Genomic DNA, 14,460 nt, shown 5'->3' with positions numbered 1-14,460 from the left:
CTTTTTCACATGCGAGGCACGTGGCTTAAAGCAAGTCATTTAACTTTCTAAGTCTTCATTTCATTTTCTGTGCCATGGAGATAATAATAGTGCCAACCCGGGACATAGGGAGGTTGTGCGGAAAATGCAATAATCTAGGTGGAAGCACTTAATAACTATTCATTGCTCTTATTTTATTTATTTATTCACTTTTGTGTGTGAGGGTACTGGGAGTTAAAACCAGGGGCATTCTATCTCTTAGGTACAGCCCGAGCCCCTTCTTAATTGTTTTATATTTGGAAACAGGGTCTCACTGAGTTGCGGAGGGCCTCTCTAAGTTGCTAAGGCTGGCTGTGAACCTAGAATCCTCCCAAGTACTGCGATTATAAGCACTGCTATTATTGTTATCATTTTCACTATAGATTGTATGTGTGTGTGTGTGTGTGTGTGTGTGTGTGTCTGTCTGTCTGTCTGTCTGTCTGTTTGTCCCAATTACTGCTCTATCACCAACACTGGATATATAAATGTTTGTCAGATGAAGAATTGAACCTAGGAGCATTTTACCTCTGAGATACACCCCTACTCCTATTTTCTATTTTGAAACAGGGTCTTGTTAAGTTACCATGTACTGGCCTTGAACCTGCGATATTCCTGTGTGCACCACCATGCCGGGCTAAGAGACATTCTTTTACGGGTCTATGTGTTGGTCTCTCATTCTCGTGTGTGTGTGTGTGTGTGTGTGTGTGTGTGTGTGTGTGTGTGTGTGTTACTAGGATAGAATATAGGGGCAGTTCTACCCCTGAGATACACCCCAGCCCTTTTCTTTTTTATTTTAAAACAGGGTATCTATAAGTTGCTGCACACTAGCTTTGACACTGATCCTCTATCTCAGTTTCCAAGTACTGAGATTGTAGGCATGTGCTGCTGTGCCCTGCTAAGTTTTAATGTGGTGAGAGACTGTGAAGTTTGCATTATTGAGTGCTGGATTTTTATTAAATTCCTTTCAAGAATACTAAATTTTGTCCTAGTATACAGGCATACTCAATTTATGATAGGGTTACATCCCAACAAACCCACCATAAATTGAAAATGCTGTACCTGGGCATGGTGGCACACACTTGTAATCCCAGCATTTGGGAGGCTGAGACAGGAGGATCGCGGTTCACGGACAGCTTTAGCTACTTAGTGAGGCTCTCCACAACTTAGTGAGACCCTGTTTCAAAATAAAAAATAGCCGGGCGTGGTGGTGCACGTTTGTCATCCCTGCGCTTGGGAGGTGGAGACAGAGGATTGGGCAGGTTCAAAGCCAGCCGCGCTGGTTTAAGAGACCCTGTTTCCAAATAAAAAGTATAAAATAGGTCTGGGAGTGTAGACCTGAGGTTGAAGAGTTTCCAGGTACCCCGGTACCACCAATAAATAAATAAATAAATAAATAAATAAATAAGGCAGGAGGTGTAGCTCGGAGGTCAAATGCTCCTGGGTTCCATCTCCATATCCACAGAGAGAGAGAGAGAGAGAGAGAGAGAGAGAGAGAGAGAGAGAGAGAGAGAGAGAGGAAATAAAAAAGAAAAGAAAAAGAAAATGTTGTAAGCCATTAAGGCATTTAATATACCCAGCAACACAGTGAGACACGCCACTCTACAAGAGTATTGGCTGCTCACCCCAGTGACCACATGGGCGATGGGAGCTCTGGTCATTGCCACCGCCCAGCCTCATAGAGAGTATCCTACCACATATTATCTTGGGAAAAGATCAAAATTCAAAATTTGCACCACAGTAAAGTTGATATGGCCCTTGTAGTTCTAGAGCTCACTGAGAAGCCCACCTCTCTGGTGTTCTGTCCTCAAAACCTCCAGAGCCGGGTGTGGTGGCGCACGCTTGTAATCCCAGCACTTGGGAGGCTGAGACAGAACGATTGCATGGGTTCGAAGCCAGCCTCAGTGACTTAGTGAGGCTCTCAGCAACTTAGTGAGACCCTGTTTCCAAATCAAATATAAAATAGGTCTGGGAGTATAGCCTGGAGGTAGAAAGCCCCTGGGTTCCACCCCCAGTACAAAAAAAGAAAGAAAGAAAGAAAGAAAGAAAACCAAAAACAAAAAACCTTAGCCTTCCTTAGCCCTAATCTCTGACTTTCTTTTCAACTAAAAAAATCTGCCATGCCCTTTGAATCTCTCTCCCCATACCATGGCTTGGAAACTGCCTCTCAAGCCCTATAGTCACAACTACTGGTTGTTCATGTCTGAAAACAAGTGATTCAGATAATCTGTCTGATTTTCTAGTTGTTTGTAGCAAGTAAACGATTCCATTAGTAGATACTTATTTGTGGGCAGAAGAATACCTATCATTATTTTCATTAATTGAAAAATATATTTATGCCAAATATATATATATTTCCTGTTGGTAAAAGCGCAGAGCCCACAATTAAATTCTAATTGAAAATAAACTGTGGACAAAAAGCTCTTTTGAGCTGACATCTCTAAACAGAAGTGAAGATTTACTTCAAAGGAATTTCAGTCCTTGCCAGACTTGGAAAATTCAGATTAATCTTTTGACACTGAAAAAAATACCAAAGTGAGAAGTTGCATTATACAGTGTTTTTACATTTGAATAGATCTGTTGCTTCCAAGAGTCTAAAGGTGCCTAGATAGCAAGAAGTTCACAATAGTGTTCATAAGATTATCTGAAACTCAGACATAGGAAAATGAGCATCATTCAGTACTCAGCCATGCAGAAACGATGCTGCACCCCTGTACTTGCCAAAACTGGAGTCAAACAGTTCTTGCCAAAAGGGGCCAGGTTTGTAGTTTTCTACAGGTGGCCCCATTCTTAGATATACTTTGCTGGAAGTCTGTCCTTGTTTTGATATCTCCCAGAAGAGTTAGTTTCCTTTTGATGATGCTAAAATAGGTACATGATCTTCTAAGAAAATTGTCTGCAGAAGAACAATGTAGCAGCAGCTTCCTGAGCAGGCCTCTGGTATTCTAATTGGAGCATGGGGTTGAATAAGCCTCTTCCCTTGGAGTCTCGCCTTCAAGAGCATGTGCTCATTCTGGATTAAAACTGGGACTTGACGCATTCTGGGACTGAAAAGTGTTCCCAAGTTTCCTGGAAATAACTAAGAATATACTAATACCATTTATCCAAAGATTTTAAGATCACTTAGCCACAAATATACTTTTTGTTCCTTTTTAAGAAGTCAGCCAGTCACAATGATGCACACCTACTTGGGAGGTGAGGAAGGAGGACTGCGACTTTGAGGCCAGCCTTGACACCGAAGTGAGACCCTGTCTCATAACAAAAGAGGGCTGGGGCTGGGCATGGTGGGGCAGCTTGTAATCCCCGCGCTGGGGAGGCGGAGACAGGAGGATTGTGCAGGTTCGAAGCCAGCCACACGCGCTGGTTTAAGAGACCCTGTTTCCAAATAAAAATATAAAATAGGTCTGGGAGTGTAGCCTGGTGGTATAAGGGCTTCCAGGAACCCCAGTACCCCCCCCCCAAAAAAGAAAAAGGCTGGGAATGTCGTTCAGTGGTAGAGTAACCTGGGTTCAATCCTCAGTATTGGGGAAAGGAAAGAAGAGAGAGAGGCAGACACAGAGAGACCCAGACAAACAGGTTGGTTAAGCAGCAGAACAATAAATATCCAGCATAACACGTAGGCTTTGTTTATGGTATAGGGAAGTCAAGGGGAACCTGGAACCGTTTCCCCCAGCAGCTGGATGGATCACTGGCAGCGGCTATTAGAAAGATAAAGAAACCCACATCTGCTTAGAGTCCAAATGCTATATGAATCCCTTGTGATAGTAAATAAATTCTTGAAAGAGGCTCCACTTCTAAATCGTGAAAAAAATTAAGGTTATCTGAAGACCGTTTTCTATAGTTATCTCCATGTGCTAAGTCACAAATGGTATATACACCCAGCTGTATATACCATTCTTCAGTATAAAAGGTAGTCGATATTTTCTGACTGTTCCGAGACAAGGAAAGAACTGGAAAAGACAGAGCCTGATGAAATAGCAGTCTTCACCTATACACCCACAGTGTATATGTAGGTGTTCATGTAGAAAACAATTTTGTTTATGTAAAGACCAATGGAATTGTTTTTCTGAGTTAGTTGTAAATGCAACAAAAGCAGGCAGAGCAGTATACCTATTCACTGACTCTAACCTCAATGCTAGGCACACGTAAGTCTCCCAGAAATACTTGTTTTAAATGGATGAGGAGATGATTTAGGCCTTCTCCTTCTTTAAGTTAGGATCCTTGCAGAAATTATCTTTTTTTTTTTTTTTTTTTTTTTTTTTTGCAGTACTGGGGATGAAACCCAGGGGAATTCTGCCTCTGAGTGACACCCCAGCCCTATTTTTTATTCTTTATTTTATTTTATTTTACTTTATTTTATTTTTTTGTGGGGCTGGGGATGGAACCCAGGGGCATTCGACCTCTGAGCTACACCCCCTGCCCTGTTTTTTATTCTCTTTATTTTGTTTGTTTGTTTGTTTGTTTTGGTGGTACTGGGGTTCCTGGATACCCTTCTACCTCTGGGCTACACTCCCAGACACTAATTTTTTATATTTTTATTTGGAAACAGGGTCTCTTAAGCCAGTGAGGCTGGCTTCGAACCTGAGTAATCCTCCCATCTCCGCCACCCAAGTATTCTCTTTATTTTAAAACAGGGTCTCACTGAGTTGCAGAGGGCCTCACTAAGTAGCTGAGGCTGTCTGCGAACCGTGATCCTCCAGTCTCAGCTTCCCAAATGCTGGGATCACAAGCGTGTACCACCACACCCAGCTATTCTTTATTTTTTGAAACAGAGTCTCACTGAGTTGCTGTCAGTTGTTCAGCTGAGGCTGTCTTCGAACCACGATCCTCTTGTCTCAGCTTCCCAAATGCTGGGATTACAAGTGTGTACCACCAGGCCTGGCTAGAAATTATCTTTAATGTATTCAAATATTTATTTGGAAAAACACATAATATGAAGATGAGAAAAAGAACAGGCCCTTGAAACAGTTGTAAAAGAAGGTTCTGCTGTACAGATTCCAAATCTGTAAAATTTGGAGCAATTTAATCTACTTTAATAATCTGAGTGTAAGAATCTACTGCCTTTTTTTTAAAGGAAGCTCCCAGTGTGTGGGGTGCCTTTATCTCACCAACATAAATTCTCAGTTCAAACACTTTAATTACTATCTGTCTTAATATTTTCATTTAAATATAATCATGATATGCCAAACCAACAGTATCCAAATATAAAAAGATTTTATCTTCTAGTACATAAATTACTCATCTTTCAAGGACTTTAAAGATGATTTTAAAAACTTTAATAAACTATATTCTACTTCCCCAACTATTTCTAGAACCTGGCCTATATTTCCTGCTACTTAATAAAGTTTTTTTAGCTGAATCACAAAGACATATTCACTTTTCAAAAACAACATATCACATTATTCACAATAGGCCAAAGGAAGAAGCAAGCCTAGTGTCCATCCACAGAAGAATGGACAAGCAAAATGTGGTATACACATGGTACGGTTTGGACTGGGTTGCCCCAGAAAAGATCATGTGTTAGCAATGCAGCAATATTCAGATGTGAAATAGTTGAATCTGAGAGGTTAATTAGTGAATTAATCAGTGATTAATCCATTGATGGAATAATACTTTGAATGGATTCACTGGATAGTAAATATAGGCAGGTGGGGCGTGGATGAAGAAGGCAGATCACTTGGGGACTGTGTCTGTTCCTGGTCTTCCCCACCTCGGGTCCCCGGATGCCACAATCCTGGAGCTGTTCTCTACCATACCCTGCCACCATGAGGTTTTTGCCTTGGAGTTGGCCAACCATGGCCTGAACCTCTGAAACTGTGAGGCAAATAAACCTGTCCTCCTCTAAGTTGTTCTTGTCAGGGATTTTGGTCAAAGTGACAAAAAGCTAACTAAAACAATACATAGAATGGAATATTGTTTGATTTTATAAAGGACAGAAATTCTGACACATACTATGACATGGATGAACTCTGAGGACATTATGCAAAGTAAAATAAGCAATTCACAAAAGGATAAATATATGATTCCATTTGTATAAAGCACCTAGAGTAGTCAAATTCATGGAGACAGAGAGTAGAGTGATGGTTTGGTAGGAGTTGGTGGGAGAGAATGGGGAGTTTGTGACTTCCAGGAAGATGGCAACGGAGAAAAGCAGGGCTTACGAGCCCTGCTAACAACCAATCTCTATTACCACAAAATCAGCGCCTTTCATAGCCAGAAAACACCATCAGCAGAGAAACAAAAAATGTAAATACAAGGGACAGAGAAAAAGAGGGCTGGAAAAACAAGACACCAGAAAGAAACCAGACTGCAGTGCTGCGGCCAGAGCCATGCACGGAGCAGCGCGGGCTCCATCTTCCCTTGCAGCACCAGGCCCCAGAGAGGAGGGAGACTCAGAACGGAACTCAGAGCCACAGAGGAGATATGCCGGCCTCACTCCCGAGGACGCGGCAACAGCGCCTTACTGCCAGCAGCAGCGGCGAGTTCACCGGACGGCACCAGACCAATGCATTCAACAGTCCACCAGGCTCCAGAGAGGAGCAGTGGACAGTGAGCCGAGGTGAGCCGCTGCGGATCAGCCGGGAGGAATTCGGCAGATTTTTCGGTGCAGGGAGTGTCTAAAGCTCCCAGGGGCTGGGCTCAGCACACCCTGCAGGGACTCAGAGCGGAGCTCAAAAACAGAGAAGAAATACGCCAGCCTCATGGCCGAGGGTGTGGCAGTGGTGGCATATTGCCACCGGGGGCAGCAGCAGCGAATTCACCGAGTCTACTACAGCTCCATCGGCGCACTCAACAACAGTGAGTCAAATTGCGGCCCCTAGAGAAGAAATCCCGGTATTGCACTCCCAGGACCTTGACCCAGTGGGGGAGTGGCAGTGGCAGAGATATCACACCATAGTCACAACCCCCGCAGGAGAACACCCAGCCAGGCACCCCCTATGGTCTAAAGCAGCCTCGATTGACTCCCTGGGTCTGAGACTCTGTGATACAACCCAGTAAAGGAGTAGTGGTGACTGAGATACCACAGACTCGAGATCCAGAACACCTTAAGTGAAGTCGTAGTGACCCAAGGGAAGAACCCAGAGAAGGCACAACTTCCAAAATCATGGGAAAGAGGAATAACAATGGAGCAATGAATGCCCACAACCCCACAACATCAGAACCTGATAAAACACAAATTCAGAGATTTCTAGAAGATCAAATCAGGAAAATAACTGTAGAAATAATAGAGGTGTTTCAAAAAGAATTCAGAGAGAGCCAAAGAGAGATAAAGGATGCAATTAAAGAAGTAAAGGCCTCAATTCAAAGTACAAACAACTGATTAGACCACGTGGAGAATAGAATCTTGCTCTTAGAAGATGAGCACTCCAAAAATGAATGCATAGTTTCTAATTTAGAAAAAAATATCCGACAGCAGGAATCTGACATTGAAGAAATATGGGCCCATTTTAAGAGAGCTAACCTAAGAATAATTGGAATAGAGGAGGGAAAAGAAGGTGAAACCAAAGGGATCAACAATCTCTTCAAGGAAGTAATAGAAAATTTTCCAAACATAGAGAAAGAGGTCGATACACAGGTCCAGGAAACTTACAGAACTCCCTTTAGAGAGGATCAGAGAAGAGGATCCCCATGCCACACAACTGTCAAAATGACCAATGTGGAAGCCAAGCAGAGAATCTTCAAGGCAACAAAAACAAAGGGCCAAGTGACATTCAGAGGCAAACCACTTAGAATTACTCCAGACTTCCCAAACCAAGTCATGAGAGCCAGAAGGGCTTGGAGTAACATATTCCAAACTCTGAAAGAAAACAACTTCCAGCCAAAAATTTCCTACCCAGCAAAACTTTCTATCAAATTAGATGGGGAAATAAGAAGCTTCCATGACAAACAGAAACTGAAGGAATTTACGTCTTCAAAACCAGCACTAGAGAAAATACTCAAAAAGATTAACTACAAAGAAGAAATAGGTAACACACACCAGAACCAGAGAAACAAGATTTTCCATCCAACAGACAAGATTGGTTATCTGTGGAGATTCATTATTTATGTTAGTCTTTTACCTATCTCTAAATTGTATTGCTTGATTTTATTGTTGCTAATTTTTAGGATTTCTAGTTGGAATATTAATATACCTTCAGATATAGCATTTGGAAACATTTTATCCCATTCTATCAGTAACTTTTAACTCTGTTTACACTGTCTTTGGATATACAATATTTTTTTTCCTTAGGGGGTTTGTTTACCCTTCTGTTTCCTGTGCCATTGAAATCATATCCAAGAAATCACTGCCAATTTCAATGTTGTGAGTTTTTATGACCCAGATTTTCTTCTAAAAGTTTATAGTCTTAAGATTTATATTTAGGTCTTTTATCTATTTTGAGTTAATATTTGTATATGGTGTTAGGTAAGGGTCTAATTTTATTCTTTTTCATGTAATTATTATTTTTCAACAATATATTGTTAAAAGATTATTATTTCCTCCACCAAATGTTTGTGGAAACCTTGTCAAAAATAACTTGACAATATATGAAAGAATTTATCTCTAGGCTTTTATTTAACTCCAATGGTTTATATATCTGCCTTTAGAACAGTACTACACTGTTTCAATTATTGTAGCTTTATAAGGTTTGAAATCAGAAAATATACATTTTCTAGCTTTGTTCTTTTTCAAGATCGTTTTGGGTATCTAGAGTCCATATTCCATATTAGAATAGATTTTTTCTGAAAAATAGATAAATAAATGTATGATAGTTTCACCTAAAAAAAGAAAAATATATTCTCTGGTAAGAAAGAAAGCAAAAAGAAATATTGAAATGTTATGTTTAAGTCATCAAAAGCTTGGTATCAGACAAATGAAACTGTTCTGAGAGATTATCATTGTTAATTTTGGATAAATTGCTATAATACTAGATATCAACCACTAAGCCAAGCATGGGAAGGAGGGATGCGGAGGGAACGGGGTGGGGATTGGGTAGGGGCTAATTGGGCGATGTGTGCATGTATGTCTACAAAAGTATCCCATTATGATGTATTTTTTTAAATCCCATTATGATGTATGAATACAGTGCACCAATAAAAAAATTTAAAAAAGAAAGAATGGGGAGTTTGTATCTACTGGATGTACAGTTTGAGTTTTATAAGATAAAAGTTCTGGAAAGGGAGGTAATGGTTGTGAAATAATATGACTGCACTTAACAGCACAAACTGCACACTTAACATGGCTAAAATGATCAAATTTATGTTTATACTTTACCACATCCACAAAAAGCAACTCCTCACCTATAAAAGTTTTATCATAAGATTGCAGCAATTCAGTCACATCTTCAGGCTTCACTTCTAATTCTAGGTCTCTTGCTATTTCCAACATTTGCAGTTACTTCCTCCACTGAAGTCTTGTACCTCTCAAACTCAGCCACGAGGGTTGCAATTAACTTCTTCCAAACTCTTGTTAATGTTGATTTTTTTTTTTTTTTTTTTTTTTGCGGGTCTGGGGATGGAACCCAGGGGTGTTCGACCTCCGAGCTACACCCCCTTCCTTATTTTTTATTCTTTATTTTGAAACAGGATCTCACTAAGTTGCGGAGGGCCTCACTAAGTAGCTGAGGCTGTCCACGAACCGTGATCCTCCTATCTCAGCCTCCCAAATTCTGGGATTACAAGCGAGCGCCACCCTGTCCGGCAAGTGTTGATATTTTTATATCCTCCCATAAATCACAAATGTTCTTAAAGGCATCTATAATGCTGAATCTTTTCTGGAAAGTTTTCAATTTATTTTGCCCAGATCCATCAGAGGAGTCACAATATATGGCCTTACAAAATGCATTTCTTAAATAATAAGACTTGAAAGGCAAAATTACTCTTTGATCCATGGGCTAAAGAATGGATACTGTGTTAGTAGGCATAAAAGCAACATCAATCTCACTATACATCCCCATCAGAAAATTCTTGGGTCTGGGGCTGGGAATGCAGCTCAGTGGTGGAATGCCTGCCTAGCATGCATGCGGCCCTGGGTTCACTCCCCAGCACCACAAAATAAAGAAAGAGCTCTTGGGTGACTAGGTGTTTTGCTAATGAGCAGTATATTTTGAAAGGAACTTCTTTTTCCCTGAGCAGTGGATTTTAAATATTCACTAAACCATGTTATAAACAGATGTGCTGTCATCCAGCTTCACGGTTTCATTTATTTTTCATTTTTATTTTTATTTATTTATTTATTTTTGTGGTACTGGGGTTCCTGGAAACCCTTCTACCTTCAGGCTACACTCCTAGACCTATTTTTATACTTTTTAAATTTGGAAACAGGGTCTCTTAAGCCAGTGAGGCTGGCTTTGAACCTGCATGATCCTCCTGTCTCCGCCTCCCAAGTGCAGGGATTACAAGTGTGCACCACCACGCCTGGCTTCGCTGTTTCATTTAGAGAGCACAGGCAGAGGAGATTTGGAATGACCCTCAGGTACTATGAACTGGACTCAAACCTGTGATCCTCCTGTCTCAGCATCTCAAGTACAGGAATTACAGGTGTGTACTACCACACCTGGTCTATACTTGGTTTTTAACAAGGTATCATTAATGATGGTAGTGGTGATAGTAATATTTCCAGCACAAGACAGGTAGTTCCCCAAAGTAATACATATCAAAAGCAGTAAGTAAGCAGGGCGTGGCAGTGCACCCTTGTAATCCCAGTACCTGAGAGGCTGAGACAGAAAGATTTTTTCTTTCTTTCTTTCTTTCTTTCTTTCTTTCTTTCTTTCTTTCTTTCTTTCTTTCTTTCTTTCTTTCTTTCTTTCTTTCTTTTGTGGTACTGGGGATGGAACTCGGGCATTCTACCTCTGAGCTACACCCCAGCCCTATTTTTTATTCTTTATTTTGAAACAGGGTCTCACTGAGTACCTCATTAAGTAGCTGAGGCTGTCCGCAAAACGTGATCCTCCTGTCTCAGCCTCCCAAATGCTGGGATTACAAGCGTGCGCCACCACCCTCAGCTCCAGGATCACAGTTTCAAGGACAGCCTCAGCAACTTAGTGAGGCTCTTAGCAACTTAGCGAGACCCTGTTTCAAAATAAAAATAAAAGAGGACTGGGGGTGTAGCTTGGAAGTAGAATGCCCCTGGGTTCAATCTCCAGTAGCACGCGCGCGCGCGCACACACACACACACACACACACACACACACTGTAAATAGCATGCATTCAAAAAGTATTTATAAGAACACAAGTAAGAATTGGAAGGAAAGAAGGAGGGGGAGGGGAGTTGAATTGGGAAAGACTTACCACCATTTTTGCCCACAGTTCGGAAGCATCTCCAGAAAGCCCGTAAAAATGATGCCCTGTTATGGGGGGTGGCTTGGATGAAGCTGAATTCCCGGAAGAGAATGTGAGTTCCCTGGCATACGCTGGTAAAACTGCAAAGAGAAAAATTAAGACATCATTTGATGGAATTCAGAAGGCTAGAATCAGAATGGAAAGTCAGGAACAAACAAAACCACTGCCCAAACAGGGAAGATCCAATTTTTTTCCAATAAACTCTGAACTATCATTAGACCAGTTTCCTCTACAGGGAAGTCTGTTTGTGTAAATATATGCCTCTAAAAGCTTGGAGAGGTGAATTCCTCTGAGTACTTACCATCTCTATCACATACACGCCAAGGAAGTATTAATCAGTCACTAGATCATCTCATAAAAAGAGAAATCTCTCAGTCTCTTCCTGGAGGATCCTGGCACTCATATACTTTTTATTTTTATTTTTTGGTACTGAGGATTGAACCCCAGGGGCATTCTACCTCTGAGTTACACCCCCAGCCCTATTTTTTATTCTTTTTTTTTTTTAAGGCATTGAGGGTTGAACCCAGGAGCATTCTACCTCTGAGATACACCTCTAGCCCTATTTTATTTTTATTTGGAAACAGAATTTGACTAGGTTGATGAGAGTCTCACACTTGCTGAGGCTGTCCTCGAAACTGCGATCCTCATGTCTCAGCCTCCCAAGTATTAGGATTACAAGTGTGTGCCACCACTCCTGGTCTTTATTTTTTATTCTTTATTTTGAAACAGAGTCTCACTAAGTTGCAGAGGTCCTCATTAAGTAGCTGATGCTGGCTGTGAAACTGTGATCTTTCTGTCTCAGCCTCCCAAGTACTGGGATTATAAGCATGCACCACCATGCCCAGCTACTCATATCTTTTTGAAGAATACTTTTCCCTCTGGCCCATTTGGAATTATGCTTCCCTAAAGATATTATTTCTGTCCTATCCTTGATTTATACCAGCTGCCACAAGGATGACAAGGTTTATGGGGACATATCTGGATTGTCTGTTCCAGTCTGAGGGTGCTGCTGTGCACCTCCCTGACAATAACCCTAGAGATCAATCCTATGTGCCAAAGGATATGAAAAGTTCCAAACAGAACACTAAAGGAAAGTGAGAAGAACAGGGGTAGACAGTGGCCCCTAAATAGAGAATGAGGCAAAGCCCTAGGGCCCAAGTGAGTCATTGTTTAAACTGGGCCAGGAAAGAGGAAAAATACACTCCACTGCCTTTGGGTTCTCCTGCCAAAGAAATAAAGGCTGGAGAGCCTGGCGTAATCTAAAAATGGAAATTCCACAGAAGAATAGGCAATTATCCAGTAATCATCCCTACCAGGGCAGATTTCAGGTTCCAGAAAACTCCTAAATTCCCTGACAAGTAAATCACAAATGGAAAACATTCTCTTTGTGGAGAAGCAGGCATTAAACTGAAGATGGCAAGCAATGGAGGGAACAGTGGTAATTCCAAATGCCAGTTTTCATTTGTCGACCGTTTAAAGGGGGCTCAGTTCAGACCTACATCTCTGAACTGAACAGGAAAACATTTCAGAAGCCATCTATTGCGTTTCCCTTCTCCCAAACCAACTTTAGGGGGAAACAACAACCTACTGTCTGTCATTGAGAGTATGTTACCATTTAGAATAAAATCAGCCTAATATTAACAGTGCTATAATGCAAAAGTAAGTTTGCTTCTCAAAGAAAATTAACATAGAAATCTACTTTTAAGAAACTATAGCCAGGCCGGGCGTGGTGGCGCACGCTTGTAATCCCCGCGCTTGGGAGGCAGAGACAGGAGGATCGCGCAGGTTCGAAGCCAGCCGCGTGCGCTGGCTTAGGAGACCCTGTTTCCAAATAAAAATGTAAAAATAGGTCTGGGAGTGTAGCCCGGAGGTAGAAGGGCTTCCAGGAACCCCAGTACCACCAAAAAAAAAAAAAAAAAAAAAAGAAACTATAGCCAGGTGCAGTGGCACATGCCTGTAATTCCAGTACTTGTGAGGCTGAGACAGGCAAATCGTAGGTTCAAAGACTCCCGTCAACCTAGCGAAAGATCCTGTTTCAAAATCAAAATAAAAGCCGGGCAAGGTGGCACACGCTTGTAATCCCCGTGCTTGGGAGGCTGAGACAGGAGGATCGCACAGGTTCGAAGCCAGCCTCAGCTACTTAGTGGGGCTCTCCTCAAATTAGTGAGACCCTGTTTACAAATAAAAAAAAAAATACAAAATAGGTCTGAGAGTGTACCCTGGGGTTAGAAGGCCCCTGGATTTCATCCCCAGCACCACAAGATAAAAAGTAAAAAAATAACAAATAAATTAGGGCTAGCGGTGTAGCTCAAAGGTAGAATGCCTCTGGATTCAATCCCCATTCACACACACACACACACACACACACACACACACACACACACACACACACTATAAAGAAGTATAAAAACATCATCTGACAAATTATATTAGAAGAGAGTTGTTTTTTTTTTGTGTGTGTGTGTGTGTGTATGTGTGTGTGTATGTGTGTGTGGTGTGTGTGTGGTACTGGGGATGGAACCCAGGGGCCTTCTACCTCCGGGCTACGCTCCCAGACCTTTTATATTTTACTTGTAAACAGGGTCTCACTAAGTTCCTGAGAGCCTCACTGAGTAGCTGAGGCTGGCTCTGAACCTGCGCGATCCTCCTGTCTCAGCCTCCCAATCACAGGGATTACAAGCGTGCTGTGACCTCGCCCGGCAGAAGAGAGGTTGTTAGAACACTATGAAAGTGTTAACCTACACACACAGTATGTGTCAGTGCCATTATGGTCTTACACGGGAAATTAAAAACACAGCAAAGGAGCTGTTACAGCAAATGGGGCAGGCTAAACATCCAGCAAGCGAAGTATGAATGATAACGTCACAGCCTAGATTCATGAAGCTCCCACAAAGATGGGTCCCACTGTGCTTCACACCCTGGGAGCCGGCGTCCAGTCTAAGTGTAAAGAAGCTAATAACAGTGAGATTCTGTCCTTTGTATAGCTTTTTTTTTTTTTTTTTTTTGTGGTACTGGGGTGGAACCCAGAGGCTTTCTACCTCGGGGCTATACTCCCAGACCTAAGTAGCTGAGGCTGGCTTCGAACCTGTGCGATCCTCCTGTCTCAGCCTCCCAAGCACGGGGATT

General features: G+C 41.8%; 1 protein-coding gene across 1 annotated transcript in view; it reads right to left on the bottom strand.

Annotated features, from left to right (window-relative positions):
• The window catches only part of CSTPP1 (centriolar satellite-associated tubulin polyglutamylase complex regulator 1), a gene marked incomplete at both ends in the record, with an annotated part of 203,991 nt that overhangs the window by 92,292 nt on the left and 97,239 nt on the right, over nucleotides 1-14,460 (bottom strand). Inside the window, 1 exon segment of the mRNA XM_080707788.1 lies at nucleotides 11,284-11,414. Within this exon segment, the coding sequence (XP_080563914.1) occupies nucleotides 11,284-11,414 (131 nt within the window).

The sequence above is a fragment of the Muscardinus avellanarius genome (genome assembly GCF_963383645.1).
Source record: "Muscardinus avellanarius genome assembly, chromosome: 1".
NCBI lineage: Eukaryota > Metazoa > Chordata > Mammalia > Rodentia > Gliridae > Muscardinus > Muscardinus avellanarius.
Note: the sequence above shows the minus strand (reverse complement) of the source record. Positions and strands in the feature narration are given on the sequence as shown.